This window comes from Cornus florida, unplaced genomic scaffold (assembly GCF_030987335.1).
Source record: "Cornus florida cultivar Cherokee Brave unplaced genomic scaffold, ASM3098733v1 CherokeeBrave_3.0.0_Hap2_Chr11, whole genome shotgun sequence".
Classification (NCBI taxonomy): Eukaryota; Viridiplantae; Streptophyta; class Magnoliopsida; order Cornales; family Cornaceae; genus Cornus; species Cornus florida.
This window is the reverse complement of record NW_026775581.1, coordinates 137009712-137024463: the sequence shown is the minus strand read 5'-3', so window position 1 is coordinate 137024463 and position 14752 is coordinate 137009712. Positions and strand designations below refer to the sequence as shown.

The window sequence follows — 14752 nt, the reverse complement described above, 5'->3', positions numbered from 1 at the left end:
CCATAATGAGGCTGAGTCTACTTGGGAGCAAGAGGATGTCATTCGCTCACAGTTTCCAGATATAATGGAAGAAGGTAAGGGCGAATTCCAAGGACGGAATTCCTTTTGTTAGGGGGGAAGAATGTAATACCCCTGATTTTAAAAGGATAGTCTCGGTATTTTTTTAAAAGAAATTATTTTAATTACATTTAATTATTTAGTTGATTTCTTGGCTAATTGTTTACTTTTAGTTGATTTCTTGGCTAATTGTTTACTTGTTTAATTGATTTAATTATTTGTTAAATGTGTTAATTGATTTAATTGTTTAAATGAAATTGTGTGTGATGATGTGTATTTATTTAGGAATTTAATTGTTTTATTTTATTTTTATTTTAATATTTTTAGGGAATTGGATATAGATAGTAGTAATGGACCAACTAATTGGGCTCCATGGACTACTTGGATAAGGGGTTTAATGGGTACGGATAATTACCCATGTATATGTATATTTAATAAATAAATAAATATATATATATATATAAGGAAAGTCATATATATTTATATATTACATATAAAAAGGATTACACATAGATTATACGTACCATATATTTTAGTTACCTTTTTAGTATTTAGATTTTATTTTATTTTTATTATTAGTTTGGCTTGGATTGGGAAAAGGATTAGTGTTATTTTATTTGACTATAAATATATAATTATAGGGTTGTGAAAGAGGTTAGAAAATATATTACGTACTATATTTTAGAGAGAGAAAGAAGGAAGAGGAAGGAAGAGAAAAGGAAGAAGGAGGTTAGGGTTTTTATCTAATCCCTAAAGGCAAGTTCTAATTCTTCTCTTCTCCTTTGATTCGTACCCTATGCATGCTAGATTAATTCTAGGTTCTTTAAATAAATTAATTGAATCTAATTACATGAATTTATTTGGAAATTGTACTTCATGTTTTAATAATGGGTTTTAATTAATCTGTTATGCCGAACTGGCACTATTGGTGGCCTTGATTTTTAATTTAATTTAATTTATTTTATTTTATTTTACTTGAATTAATACTCGCATGTGTCAGTATTGTGTATATATATATGAAATCAAAATTTGTTCATGCTTAAAGAATGCACACGAAACGAGGGAAAATTAATGAACCAGTTTATATATTAATCGGTGTATGCATATATAGGTAAAGTCATAAGGTGTTTTTGCATAATTTGTGCGCGCCGAACGAGAAAACCATTGATAAGGGATTTAAATAAAAATCAGACTATGATATAAAGGATAATGAGACTTTGTGTTTTGTCATGCACGCCGAACGAGGAAGAACAGCACAGGAATGTTTCAGTTTATCTCATTGTATTTGCAATTGAAATTTCACTTCATTTCTAATACATACATGCGGCACGAGGATGGAAAGGTTAGCTTAGAACAATTTGATATTGTGAGAAATTGTTAGAAAGGAATCTGGTATATTACAAAAATTAGTGATGCATTAAATATTTTAAAAGTTAGACTAATTAATGTTGGATATTAAACTGAGGCTATTGTTTTGTTATTAAGGAATTTTGTATTAAATATTTATTTATTTAATAGATTCATTAAGAACTGAAGAGCATAATTTAAGTTTACATGTTATGTCTGGGTTTAATTGTAAAAGGATAAATTAATTAAACATGGTTGGGTTAAATTATTTTAATCAATTGTTTAGATTTAAATTAATTTAAACAAGGCATGGAAATGTACAATTTAGTAGAGTTGCATGTTAATTTCTTGTGATGTAAATTAAATGCATGCCACTTAGAGTTGATATTTTGCTCAAGTAAATGCAAAGGATGTGTATATGATTTTTATCATATTTATTTGGATTGTTATATGTAAACATTATTGACATTATCCTTGGATTTGAAATTTTTATTTGATTATGATATGGATTAATGCACCATTATGGGATGGGGGCATATTAGGGACGGATTAACTTAAGAGTTAAATCCTACCTATTTTAAATAAGGGAACGGATTAACCATAGTGTTAAGTCCTACTTATTCGTGTCAGGTCAACGGAATAGTTGGATGACATATTATTAAAATAATAATTGGATAGTTTATTTTGATGATTGGATAGGACGGATTTTATATATATAATTATACGCCATGATATGAGCTTAAGTCTTAGGATCAGTGGTTAGGGTGCGTATATTGCCAGGGATGTGTAGCTAGATATAGCGTAGTTGTGTACCCTAGTAGGTCTAGGTACTCATGCCCACTATATGTGCGTTTTGCATGTTACCTACTATTCAGGTTGAGACAACCCTATAGTCTAGTGAGGTTCCCTTAGTGTGTATATATCTATTTATGGACTATTTAGTTATTGTTGAATTAATTAGGATGTGTACGTGTATCGGGTCTCTGTTTGGGATGTAATAGATTAGAACTTGTATGTGGGCCTGACCCACCATTATTTTTCAGGTGTTCGTCAGTTCCAGTCTTAGAGATTGTTCGTGCCAAGCAGAGACAGTCATTCACTCTTCCGACTCTACGTAGGACTCCTCTGCATGGTTTAATTATTAGTTTTATTTCAGTTCAGTATTTTAGTAAGGATATTGTTAGGGGTCCACAATATGGATTCCCGAGTTGTAGTTTAATTAATTATTAGTATCCGAGAATTGGAGGATTTTATTATTGGATTTTTAATTATTATTTATTTGAGAATTTTAAAATAGGGATTTATTATTTAGTTTCCTTCAGCTTATTATTTATTTATTTTTAATTCATCTTGTATTCCAATGCTTGTTTAAATATTAATTGTTTGATATCCCTTGTATTCTGTGCTCGGACTTGATCACCCGTGGCTCTAGAATCGAGGGGTATCACAGTTGGTATCAGAGCACTCCAGGTTCAAGTGTCTCTAGGGATCTATCGTTTTAAGACTTCCGCGTAGTGTATTCTTTTATTTAGAGCCTAAGATTAGGATTCGTTGTATTCTTTACGATTCGGTTAAATCGTACTAATGTCTGTCTTTCTATGTTAACAGAATGGTTAATGCTAGAAGAAGATGGGACAATCAGAGAAACAGGCAACGAAGGGAGGCGGCTCGTAGGCAGCGTCAGGAGGATGAGGGTCAGTTCTATGAGGAGCATGAGGAAGTTCAGCAGACTCGGGATCAGGGAGGAGATCCAGAGTTTCCTCCTCACATCAATGACCTTATTGCTCGGGCTATAGAAGCAGGGGTAACCGCTGCACTTCGGAATCAGCCTCAAGTACAGCCGGCACCGTTACCGGCACCGGTTGTTCGGATTGATACTTGGGAGAAGGCTAGGAGTTCTTTCACAAAGGGGAGCCCACCTGAGTTCACAGGCTCCACCGATGCGAGAGCAGCTCATCAGTGGAAACAGGACATCGAGCGACATCTTCGCTTGGTTCAGTGCACGGAGGTTCAGAAGCAGATCCTTGCTACTTTCAAGCTAGTTGGGGATGCACTACAGTGGTGGGAGTCAGTTACCACCGCAGCGGAGAGGATGGCATTGACTTACGATCAGTTCAGTGCACGCTTTGATGAAAAGTATTTCCCTTATGCAATCAGGGCAGCTATGAAGACTGAGTTTCTTAATCTGCAGCAGGGGAACATGACAGTAGCGGAGTATGAGTAGTAGTTCACACGCTTGTCTCTCTTTGCACCGGAGGAGGTGGATACAGAGGAGAAGAAGCGCAACAGTTTCGTCAAGGGACTGATGTGGTCTATCAAGAGAGCTATTACGGGTAGTCCAGCCAATACTACTTATGCTCAGGTGGTAGACGCCGCTCTACAGCAGTATCAGTTGACCGTAGATTTTAGATAGGCCAAGGGTGAGAAGCGGGGTGATCGAGACTCTGCTAATCAGTCAGCTGAGAAAGGGAATGGGAACGGACACCGATAGAATGACAAGGGCAAATTCCAGGGACATCAGCCTTGGAAGAAGCACAAGGGTGGTTCAGATGCTCAGCAGAATGGGGCACCTATTCAGAGGCAGCAGAATGGGGGACCACAGGCAGGACAGGGTCAGCCACAGGCTAACCGACAGAGGAGGCCATTTGGTACTTTCCAGGGTAGTTGCTATACTTGTGGAGAGTATGGTCACACTTCCAGGCAGTGTCCTACAGTAAGACAGGGACAGAGACAGGGACAACATGTACAGCAGGGGCAGAGGGCACCAGTGCCTTTACCAGCTCCACAGGTTCCACGGATTCAGGGACAGACATATCCAGCTTTACCAGCGCCGCCGCAGCCTTAGGGACAGGCATCGCAGCAGTTACATTATGGCAGGGTGTACAACCTCATGCCACAGGATGTTCGGGCACCTCAGGCTATTGAGGGTAAGTTTCCTATTCATGGTTTGCATGGACGTGTTTTATTTGATACGGGTGCTACACACTCATTTGTAGCTAGGACTTTTGTTGCTTTATCTGGGATGAGGACGAGGGTATGCACTAAACCTCAAGGTATTTCTATACCATTGGGCGATACAGCCATTTTACATGAGAGTGATGGGCCTGTGACACTAGATATTGGTAGACTCGGATTTCTAGCCAATCTATTGGTCCTGGACATGCACACTTATGACGTGATACTTGGGATGGATTGGTTATCGCATTACCATGCCCAAGTTAATTGTTATGATAGATCAGTTATTTTCACTATACCTGGTCAGGACATGTACGTCGTCACTATGCCGCGTTCTAAGGGGATCACTAGCACCTATTTGTTTCATATGGAGGAGGAAACGGATGAGGGGACTACTGTATTATTGGATAACATACCAATTGTACAGGATTACCCGGATGTATTTCAGGAGATTCCAGGGTTGCCGCCTAGTCGCGAGATCGACTTTGTGATAGACTTAGCTCCAGGCACTACGCCTATTGCTAGGGCACCATATAGGATGGCACCAGTGGAGATGCGCGAGCTGAGGGATCAGATTCAGCAGCTACTCAGCCAGGGTTTCATTCGCAGGAGTACTTTACCCTGGGGAGCACCGGTTTTATTTGTGAAGAAGAAGGATGGTTCGCTCCGCTTGTGTATAGATTACAGGGAGTTGAACAAGGTTACTATTCGTAACAAGTATCCTTTGCCCAGGATTGATGACTTGTTTGATCAGTTGAAGGGAGCTACTTATTTCTCTAAGATTGACCTGCGGTCTGGATATCATCAACTTCGGGTTCGGGAGCAGGATGTCCCGAGGACAGCGTTTCTCACTAGATATGGATCTTATGAGTTTCGGGTGATGCCGTTCGGGTTGACTAATGCACCAGCGGTTTTCATGGATTTAATGAATAGAGTCTTCAGAGCTTACTTGGATCAATTTGTCATTGTCTTCATAGATGACATTTTGATTTACTCGAGGTCAGAGGACGATCATGCTAGTCATCTTCGGATAGTCTTACAGACGCTTCGTGAGCATCAGTTGTATGCCAAGTTTGAGAAGTGTGAATTTTGGCAGCGGGAAGTGAAATTTCTGGGTCACGTGGTGTCAGAAAGGGGAATAGCGGTGGATCCAGCCAAGGTTTCAGCGGTGGTTGAGTGGGGACAGCCTACATCACCTACCGAGATTCGGAGTTTTCTCGGTTTGGCAGGTTATTATAGAAGGTTCATCCAGGGGTTCTCAAAGATAGCGGGACCACTCACTCATCTGACTAAGAAGGGTGTACGGTTCGTGTGGGATGAACATTGTCAAAAAGCTTTTGATGAACTGAAGACTAAGTTGACTTCTGCACCGGTTTTGTCTACCCCACAGAGCGGGATTGAGTATCTTGTCTACACAGATGCTTCTTTGCAGGGTCTGGGATGTGTCTTGATACAGGAGGAGCGACCAATTTCGTATGGATCTCGGAAACTTAAGCCTCATGAGCTTAATTATCCAACACATGATTTGGAGTTGGCAGCGGTGGTCTTTGCCTTACGTATTTGGAGGCATTATCTGTTGGGTGAATCCTTCAGATTATTTAGTGATCACAAGAGTCTGCAGTACTTGTTCACTCAGCGAGAGCTGAATATGAGACAGCGCCGATGGTTGGAGTTTGTGAAAGACTATCATTTCTCTATCCAGTATCATCCAGGGAAAGCGAATGTGGTGGCAGATGCACTCAATCGTCGACCTGTTGGTAGTCTTTCCACTCTGTTCATTACTGAGTGGAATGCGTTGAAGAGGGTGGATGAATTGTCGGATACTTTCTTGGCTTGCATGGTAGTTACACCTTCTATCATTCACAAAGTTTTGAAGGCACAACTCACGGATCAGCAGTGCATTGATAAAGTTGCAGAGATAGCTTCCGGAGAGGTTCCATTCTACTATGTTGGGGCTGATGGAGGTTTGAGGTACAAGGGACGGTTAGTGGTACCTTCTGCTGATGAGTTGAGGAAGGATGTGATGACTGAGACTCACCACTCTGAGTTTTCGGTTCATCCTGGAGGTGACAAAATGTATCAGGATATGAAGCGGCAGTTTTGGTAGGCAGGTATGAAGAGGGACATTGCTCTATTTGTCTCACGATGTAGTACTTGTCAGATAGTCAAGATTGATCATCAGAGGCCGCCAGGAGCTCTACAGCCACTGCCGATACCGGAGTGGAAATGGGAGAGCATTTCTATGGATTTTGTAGAGGGATTACCTAACTCGTTTAAGAATCACAATTCCATTTGGGTCATCGTTGATAGGTTGACTAAATCTGCTCATTTCTTGCCTATTCGCACTGATTACACTTCGGAACAGTTGGCGAAACTTTACATTACAGAGATTGTGAAGTTGCATGGCATTCCGTTATCTATTATATCGGATAGGGATTCGAGCTTTGTATCAGGGTTTTGGAAGAGTTTTCAGCAGGCTTTGGGTACAGAGTTGCATCTTAGCACTGCTTATCATCCTCAAACTGATGGACAGACCGAGAGGGTTAATCAGATAATGGAGGATATGCTTCGTTCTTGTGTCCTTGACTTTAAGGGCCATTGGGAGGAGTATTTGTCACTTGTGGAGTTCGCATATAACAATAGTTTTCAGAAGACTATTGGTATGGCACCGTTTGAGGCATTATATGGACGACCATGTAGATCTCCTGTTTGTTGGATGGAGGTTGGCAAGAGTCGTTTTTTGGGTCCTGAGTTCATTAAGGATACTTCTGAGAAGATTGCTCTTATTAGGGATCGCATGCGCACTGTCCAGAGTAGGCAGAAGAGTTATGCGGATCGTCGTACTCGTGTTTTGGAGTTTCAAGTTGGGGATCAGGTTCTACTCAAAGTGTCTCCTATGAAAGGTGTAATGCGCTTTGGGAAGAAAGGGAAGTTATCACCACGGTTTGTGGGTCCATTCATGATTATCGATCGCGTGGGAGCTGTAGCTTATCGGTTGGCACTTCCGGATCATTTGGATCGCATCCACAACGTGTTTCATGTTTCCATGTTGCGGAAATTTCTGCGCGATGAGGATAGGTATCAGCACATAGATGTGGGTGAGATTGAGTTGCAACCGGATGTAACTTATGTGGAGCCACCGTGTCGCATTATAGACCGTAAGGATCATGTTCTTCGCAATAAAGTCATATCGTTAGTGCGTGTCCAGTGGAGTCACCATAATGAGGCTGAGTCTACTTGGGAGCAAGAGGATGTCATTCGCTCACAGTTTCCAGATATAATGGAAGAAGGTAAGGGCGAATTCCGAGGACGGAATTCCTTTTGTTAGGGGGGAAGAATGTAATACCCCTGATTTTAAAAGGATAGTCTCGGTATTTTTTTAAAAAAAATTATTTTAATTACATTTAATTATTTAGTTGATTTCTTGGCTAATTGTTTACTTTTAGTTGATTTCTTGGCTAATTGTTTACTTGTTTAATTGATTTAATTATTTGTTAAATATGTTAATTGATTTAATTGTTTAAATGAAATTGTGTGTGATGATGTGTATTTATTTAGGAATTTAATTGTTTTATTTTATTTTTATTTTAATATTTTTAGGGAATTGGATATAGATAGTAGTAATGGACCAACTAATTAGGCTCCATGGACTACTTGGATAAGGGGTTTAATGGGTACGGATAATTACCCATGTATATGTATATTTAATAAATAAATAAATATATATATATATAAGGAAAGTCATATATATTTATATATTACATATAAAAAGGATTACACATAGATTATACGTACCATATATTTTAGTTACCTTTTTAGTATTTAGATTTTATTTTATTTTTATTATTAGTTTGGCTTGGATTGAGAAAAGGATTAGTGTTATTTTATTTGACTATAAATATATAATTATAGGGTTATGAAAGAGGTTAGAAAATATATTACGTACTATATTTTAGAGAGAGAAAGAAGGAAGAGGAAGGAAGAGAAAAGGAAGAAGGAGGTTAAGGTTTTTATCTAATCCCTAAAGGCAAGTTCTAATTCTTCTCTTCTCCTTTGATTCGTACCCTATGCATGCTAGATTAATTCTAGGTTCTTTAAATAAATTAATTGAATCTAATTAAATGAATTTATTTGGAAATTGTATTTCATGTTTTAATAATGGGTTTTAATTAATCTGTTATGCCGAACTGGCACTATTGGTGGCCTTGATTTTTAATTTAATTTATTTTATTTTACTTGAATTAATACTCGCATGTGTCAGTATTGTGTATATATATATGAAATCAAAATTTGTTCATGCTTAAAGAATGCACACGAAACGAGGGAAAATTAATGAACCAGTTTATATATTAATCGATGTATGCATATATAGGTAAAGTCATAAGGTGTTTTTGCATAATTTGTGCGCGCTGAACGAGAAAACCATTGATAAGGGATTTAAATAAAAATCAGACTATGATATAAAGGATAATGAGACTTTGTGTTTTGTCATGCACGCCGAACGAGGAAGAACAGCACAGGAATGTTTCAGTTTATCTCATTGTATTTGCAATTGAAATTTCACTTCATTTCTAATACATACATGCGGCACGAGGATGGAAAGGTTAGCTTAGAACAATTTGATATTGTGAGAAATTGTTAGAAAGGAATCTGGTATATTACAAAAATTAGTGATGCATTAAATATTTTAAAAGTTAGACTAATTAATGTTGGATATTAAACTGAGGCTATTGTTTTGTTATTAAGGAATTTTGTATTAAATATTTATTTATTTAATAGATTCATTAAGAACTGAAGAGCATAATTTAAGTTTACATGTTATGTATGGGTTTAATTGTAAAAGGATAAATTAATTAAACATGGTTGGATTAAATTATTTTAATCAATTGTTTAGATTTAAATTAATTAAAACAAGGCATGGAAATGTACAATTTAGTGGAGTTGCATGTTAATTTCTTGTGATGTAAATTAAATGCATGCCACTTAGAGTTGATATTTTGCTCAAGTAAATGCAAAGGATGTGTATATGATTTTTATCATATTTATTTGGATTGTTATATGTAAACATTATTGACATTATCCTTGGGTTTGAAATTTTTATTTGATTATGATATGGATTAATGCACCATTATGGGATGGGGGCATGTTAGGGACGGATTAACTTAAGAGTTAAGTCCTACCTATTTTAAATAAGGGAACGGATTAACCATAGTGTTAAGTCCTACTTATTCGTGTCAGGTCAACGGAATAGTTGGATGACATATTATTAAAATAATAATTGGATAGTTTATTTTGATGATTGGATAGGACGGATTTTATATATATAATTATACGCCATGATATGAGCTTAAGTCTTAGGATCAGTGGTTAGGGTGCGTATATTGCCAGGGATGTGTAGCTAGATATAGCGTAGTTGTGTACCCTGGTAGGTCTAGGTACCCATGCCCACTATATGTGCGTTTTGCATGTTACCTACTATTCAGGTTGAGACAACCCTATAGTCTAGTGAGGTTCCTTTAGTGTGTATATATCTATTTATGGACTATTTAGTTATTGTTGAATTAATTAGGATGTGTACGTGTATCGGGTCTCTGTTTGGGATGTAGTAGATTAGAACTTGTATGTGGGCCTGACCCACCATTATTTTTCAGGTGATCGTCAGTTCCAGTTTTAGAGATTGTTCGTGCCAAGCAGAGACAGTCATTCACTCTTCCGACTCTACGTAGGACTCTTCTGCATGGTTTAATTATTAGTTTTATTTCAGTTCAGTATTTCAGTTAGGATATTGTTAGGGGTCCACAATATGGATTCCCGAGTTGTAGTTTAATTAATTACTAGTATCCGAGAATTGGAGGATTTTATTATTGGATTTTTAATTATTATTTATTTGAGAATTTTAAAATAGGGATTTATTATTTAGTTTCCTTCAGCTTATTATTTATTTATTTTTAATTCATCTTGTATTCCAATGCTTGTTTAAATATTAATTGTTTGATATCCCTTGTATTCTGTGCTCGGACTTGATCACCCGTGGCTCTAGAATCGAGGGGTATCACACTTCACCTGGAAATTCATCTTCATTGATTCTTAATAGACAGCTTGTAAGCCATTTTAACATCTCGCAATCTCGTGTCTCATTTATCGACATGTAACAATTGACCATTAGACATGAGCGTGAGCTCACCACAGCTTGAGCTGACACTCACCTTTCTTAATATGTTGTTACGGTGGTTAAGTTTAGAGAATTTCTTATTTTAAAAAAATTAATATGGAGTTGGACCAATCTGGTGGAGCCCATACCATCCATTCACAATGTTTTATTTTGAATCTGTCCAAGTATGCCTTGTTCTTAAATTGTTGTGTGTCTCATTGTAAACAGTCCTCTTCTGGAAGCAAAAAGATAGTTGGTGTGTTCTACAAAGCAAATGAATATGCTTCCATGAATCCCAATTTTGTTGGGTGTGCAGAAAATGCCTTGGGCATAAAGGACTGGTTGGAATCCAAAGGTCACCACTACATTGTCACTGATGACAAAGAAGGCCCTAATTGTGGTAAGTGTGTCAACAACAATATTACTCTATGTATTTTATTGCGTTCTTGATTGTAGAGGCTAACCAAGATCTTGTGTTTATATGATTCTTTCTTGCAGAACTTGAAAAGCATATTCCAGATCTCCACGTGCTGATAACCACCCCTTTCCATCCGGCCTACGTTACAGCTGAAAGGATCAAGAAGGCCAAGAATTTGCAACTTCTGCTCACAGCTGGAATTGGGTCTGACCATGTTGATTTGAAGGCTGCAGCTGCTGCTGGTTTAACGGTTGCAGAAGTCACTGGAAGCAACGTCGTGTCGGTTGCAGAGGATGAGCTCATGAGAATCCTGGTTCTTTGCAGGAATTATCTGGCGGGATACAATCAAATTTGCAAGGGTGACTGGAATGTTGCAGGTTGTTCTTATAGAGCTTATGATCTTCAAGGAAAGACTGTGGGAACTGTTGGCTGTGGACGTATTGGTAAGCTTTTGCTTCAACGGTTGAAGGCTTTCGACTGCAATCTACTGTATCATGATCGGCTCAAGATGGATGCGGAAATGGAGAAATTAACAGGGGCAAAGTATGAGGAGAATATGGACTCCATGCTTCCCAAATGTGACATAGTTGTCATCAACACACCTCTTATGGAGAAAACCAAGTAAGCCCTTTCAAGACATTATAAATGTTGTTTGACGTACATTTTTGAACTGTAATAAAAACTAACAAAGATAAAATACTGGATTGGCTTTAGAGGGATGTTCGACAAAGCTCGGATTGGTAAGCTGAAGAAGGGAGTTCTAATTGTTAACAATGCTCGAGGAGCAATCATGGATACACAAGCTGTTGTTGACGCTTGCAATAGCGGACATATTGCTGGTAATTTCCAACATTATGAATTTTACGAGGTATGGATGTTGTGAGTACATGCAACATTTAACTAGTGTTTTCCTTTTGATTCATAGGTTATAGCGGAGATGTTTGGAATCCACAACCAGCTCCAAAGGACCACCCTTGGCGATACATGCAAAACCAAGCTATGACCCCTCATTTTTCTGGCACTACAATTGATGCTCAGGTATATATTCAAGCTTTAATTTTTTTTTTAAATATATTGTTTTATATTTCAATATAGTTGCTTCTTTTGTTGTGTTTCTTATTACAAAAAATTGGAATGATGCAGCTGCGATACGCGGCGGGAACGAAGGACATGCTGGATAGGTGGTTCAAGGGAGAAGATTTTCCAGCTCCAAATTACATTGTCAAGGCTGGTGAACTAGCAAGCCAGTACCGTTAATGGGAGATGATGGTAGCAAGGCTTGTGCTCAAGTTGTTCTCACATTTTGATCTTGAACTAAAAGAGGTCTGCATCTGCTGCTTGACTTTGTTGTCAGCAACCAAGTATAAATAATATATACACGGTTCTATTATTATAGAGCTGCAAGGAGTGATCAACGCATGCAATTGTACCAATCTCTCACCCAACTTAATAATATAATATATACATCTTTTATTATATAGCATGGTATTTTGTTGATGCATTGCGTTTATGATTTTGAGAGAAACCCTCCATTGAGCAACAATTTAAAGCTATCTCAATGAATAAGTTTAGTCCTATTTTTTTTTTTTTTTATTATTATAATGATCAAGACAGTTTTACCATTTTTATGACTCGTTTCAGACTTTGATTTCATGAAGTTTGTAAGCTTAAGAACTCTCAATGAAAAATACAACCATCACTAAGCTCTCACAGTTTCATATATAGTGTATTATACATGAAAATAGTATTTCAAATATGAATGCACAACCCTTTGTTGCATCAAATATGAGTAAGCTGAGAGCACTAAAAACACACACAGACAGTAGATCAGAATATCAATTCAACTATCAAAGCCATCCCATGACACTCTTGTTCTCTTCCTAAAAATCAAGCCCTAGCTTTAGAAAAGCCAAGATGCCCAATTGCGATATCTATGTATCAAAAACACACACACACACACACTAGATCGAGAGATGAACGACAGAGAGTGATATATCTGTGAGAATAGAGGATGGGCATCATTCTACCTTCAATTCTCAAACACAACCCTATGAGTTAACACTTAACAGAGATCCAATCAAACTTCACGAACATTACACTTCATTCGTTTTCAAGAAAATGTATAAACAGAAAAGAAACAAGAAGGAAGAAAACAACCCTAAAAACCCAAATTTCCTCTTCAACTCTACTAATCCTAAGCAAACCGAAGTGTTCTTCGCTTATATGAACAAAATATACCGCTATAGTGCATGAAGGCAATAAAATATTAGATCGTAATTTTGCTTTTCGTTTTCTTCAATTTTCTCTGCAACCAAACAAGATCCGTCAGTCAGTAGTCACAGGCGGCGACTCACTGCTATTTGATTTGTATTTGGGCCTTGATGGGCCTGATTGCTCTTTTTCTAATTTGGGTCCAATCCCTTTTGTAAGGTCTGGTCTTGATTTGTTCTCAACCCTTTCCTGGGTCATTTCAGGTCCAATTATTGGGCCATGTAGGACTCCTACTACTCCGTACAAGCGTAGTTTAAAATCTTTTTAAATTAATAAATTTTCTATTATTGTAAATAATATAATAAAATAACTTAAAAGATAATAATAAAATCATATGGCATGAATAAGAGTACTATTAAATGTTTAAATATTATTTGATAAAAATAATAATAATAATCAATATTATATAAATGGTTTTGTAACTATTGAGAAAATTCAAAATGTGCATGCTATTTAAATTCTCAATGGAAGTGGTTTGTAATTGTTGAAAAAATTCAAAGGGGGAAATTCAAAAGGTGTAAGCAATTTAAATTCTTCTATTAAATACTTAAAATGTTATTTGATAAAAAAATATTAAAATAATTAATCAATATAATAAAATGGTTTGAAAATGTTGGAAAAATTAAAAAGAGAAATATAAAAGCAACAAGCTATTTAAATTCTCAATATTTTGCATTAAAAAAAAAAAAAAAAAAAACACGGGCATATAATGAAAAGACTTTTAATTTAATGAAACGACTTTTAATTTAATGAAACGACCAAAATTAACTATTTTTAAAACAACTTTTCTAGTAAAAAGAAGTGACCGGTTTGTAATTATGTTTCCCGCTGAAATTTGAATTTATTTTACAAAATCAACATGTTCATGGGATCCAACGGATCCAAGCTCTTACATGTGTTAAATCTCGAATGAGCTTGAGCTGGGATCCGTTGCAGAGCATCCCAGCTTTAGGTTATAACAACAACTCCAAGTATTTGAAATTCAAGAACAAAGTTCCGTTTAGAGCGAGAGAACTCTCTTGCTCGAAGCTACCAAGGTCAAGGTCAAGGTGAGATCACATCGGCAAATACAGTAAATGATTATATGATTTACATTTCAAAATCGCATTGGTTAGTCAAATGTGACTTGTGAAGCAATTAAAGGAATTTTACTTGAAATGTGAATTCTCTTACTCAAATTATATGTTTTGTGTAAAGATATTTGAATCAAATGTTTTTTACAAATCATATTGAGTTGATAGTTGTGTAAATGTTCAGATTATTATTACAACTTTATAGTTTTTGATTTTTTGCTCCATTTCTCTGTCTCTGTGCATATATATATATATAATTATTTATACGGAGAATATATATACATATATATATATATATGCATGTGTATATGTGTGTGTGTATATATATGTGTGTGTGTATTTTAGAACATTACATATCGAATACGAAAATAAGCCCTAAAATAATGTTACTTACAAAATACATTGATTTCATAAATCTCTATATATTCACTGTTCTTTGAATTTGATTATCTTATTAAAAGTTGAGGACCATTTACTTCT

General features: G+C 36.6%; 1 protein-coding gene across 1 annotated transcript; it reads left to right on the top strand.

The window, feature by feature from the left end:
• Nucleotides 1-8941: 8941 nt before the first annotated feature.
• Nucleotides 8942-12680, top strand: LOC132282231 (formate dehydrogenase, mitochondrial-like). Its single transcript, XM_059783838.1, has 6 exons — nucleotides 8942-8962; nucleotides 10739-10910; nucleotides 11009-11549; nucleotides 11643-11767; nucleotides 11854-11966; nucleotides 12072-12680. The coding sequence occupies exons 1-6, from the start codon at nucleotides 8942-8944 to the stop codon at nucleotides 12183-12185; spliced, it is 1086 nt and encodes a 361-aa protein (XP_059639821.1). The 3' UTR covers nucleotides 12186-12680.
• The last annotated feature ends 2072 nt before the right edge of the window (nucleotides 12681-14752 follow it).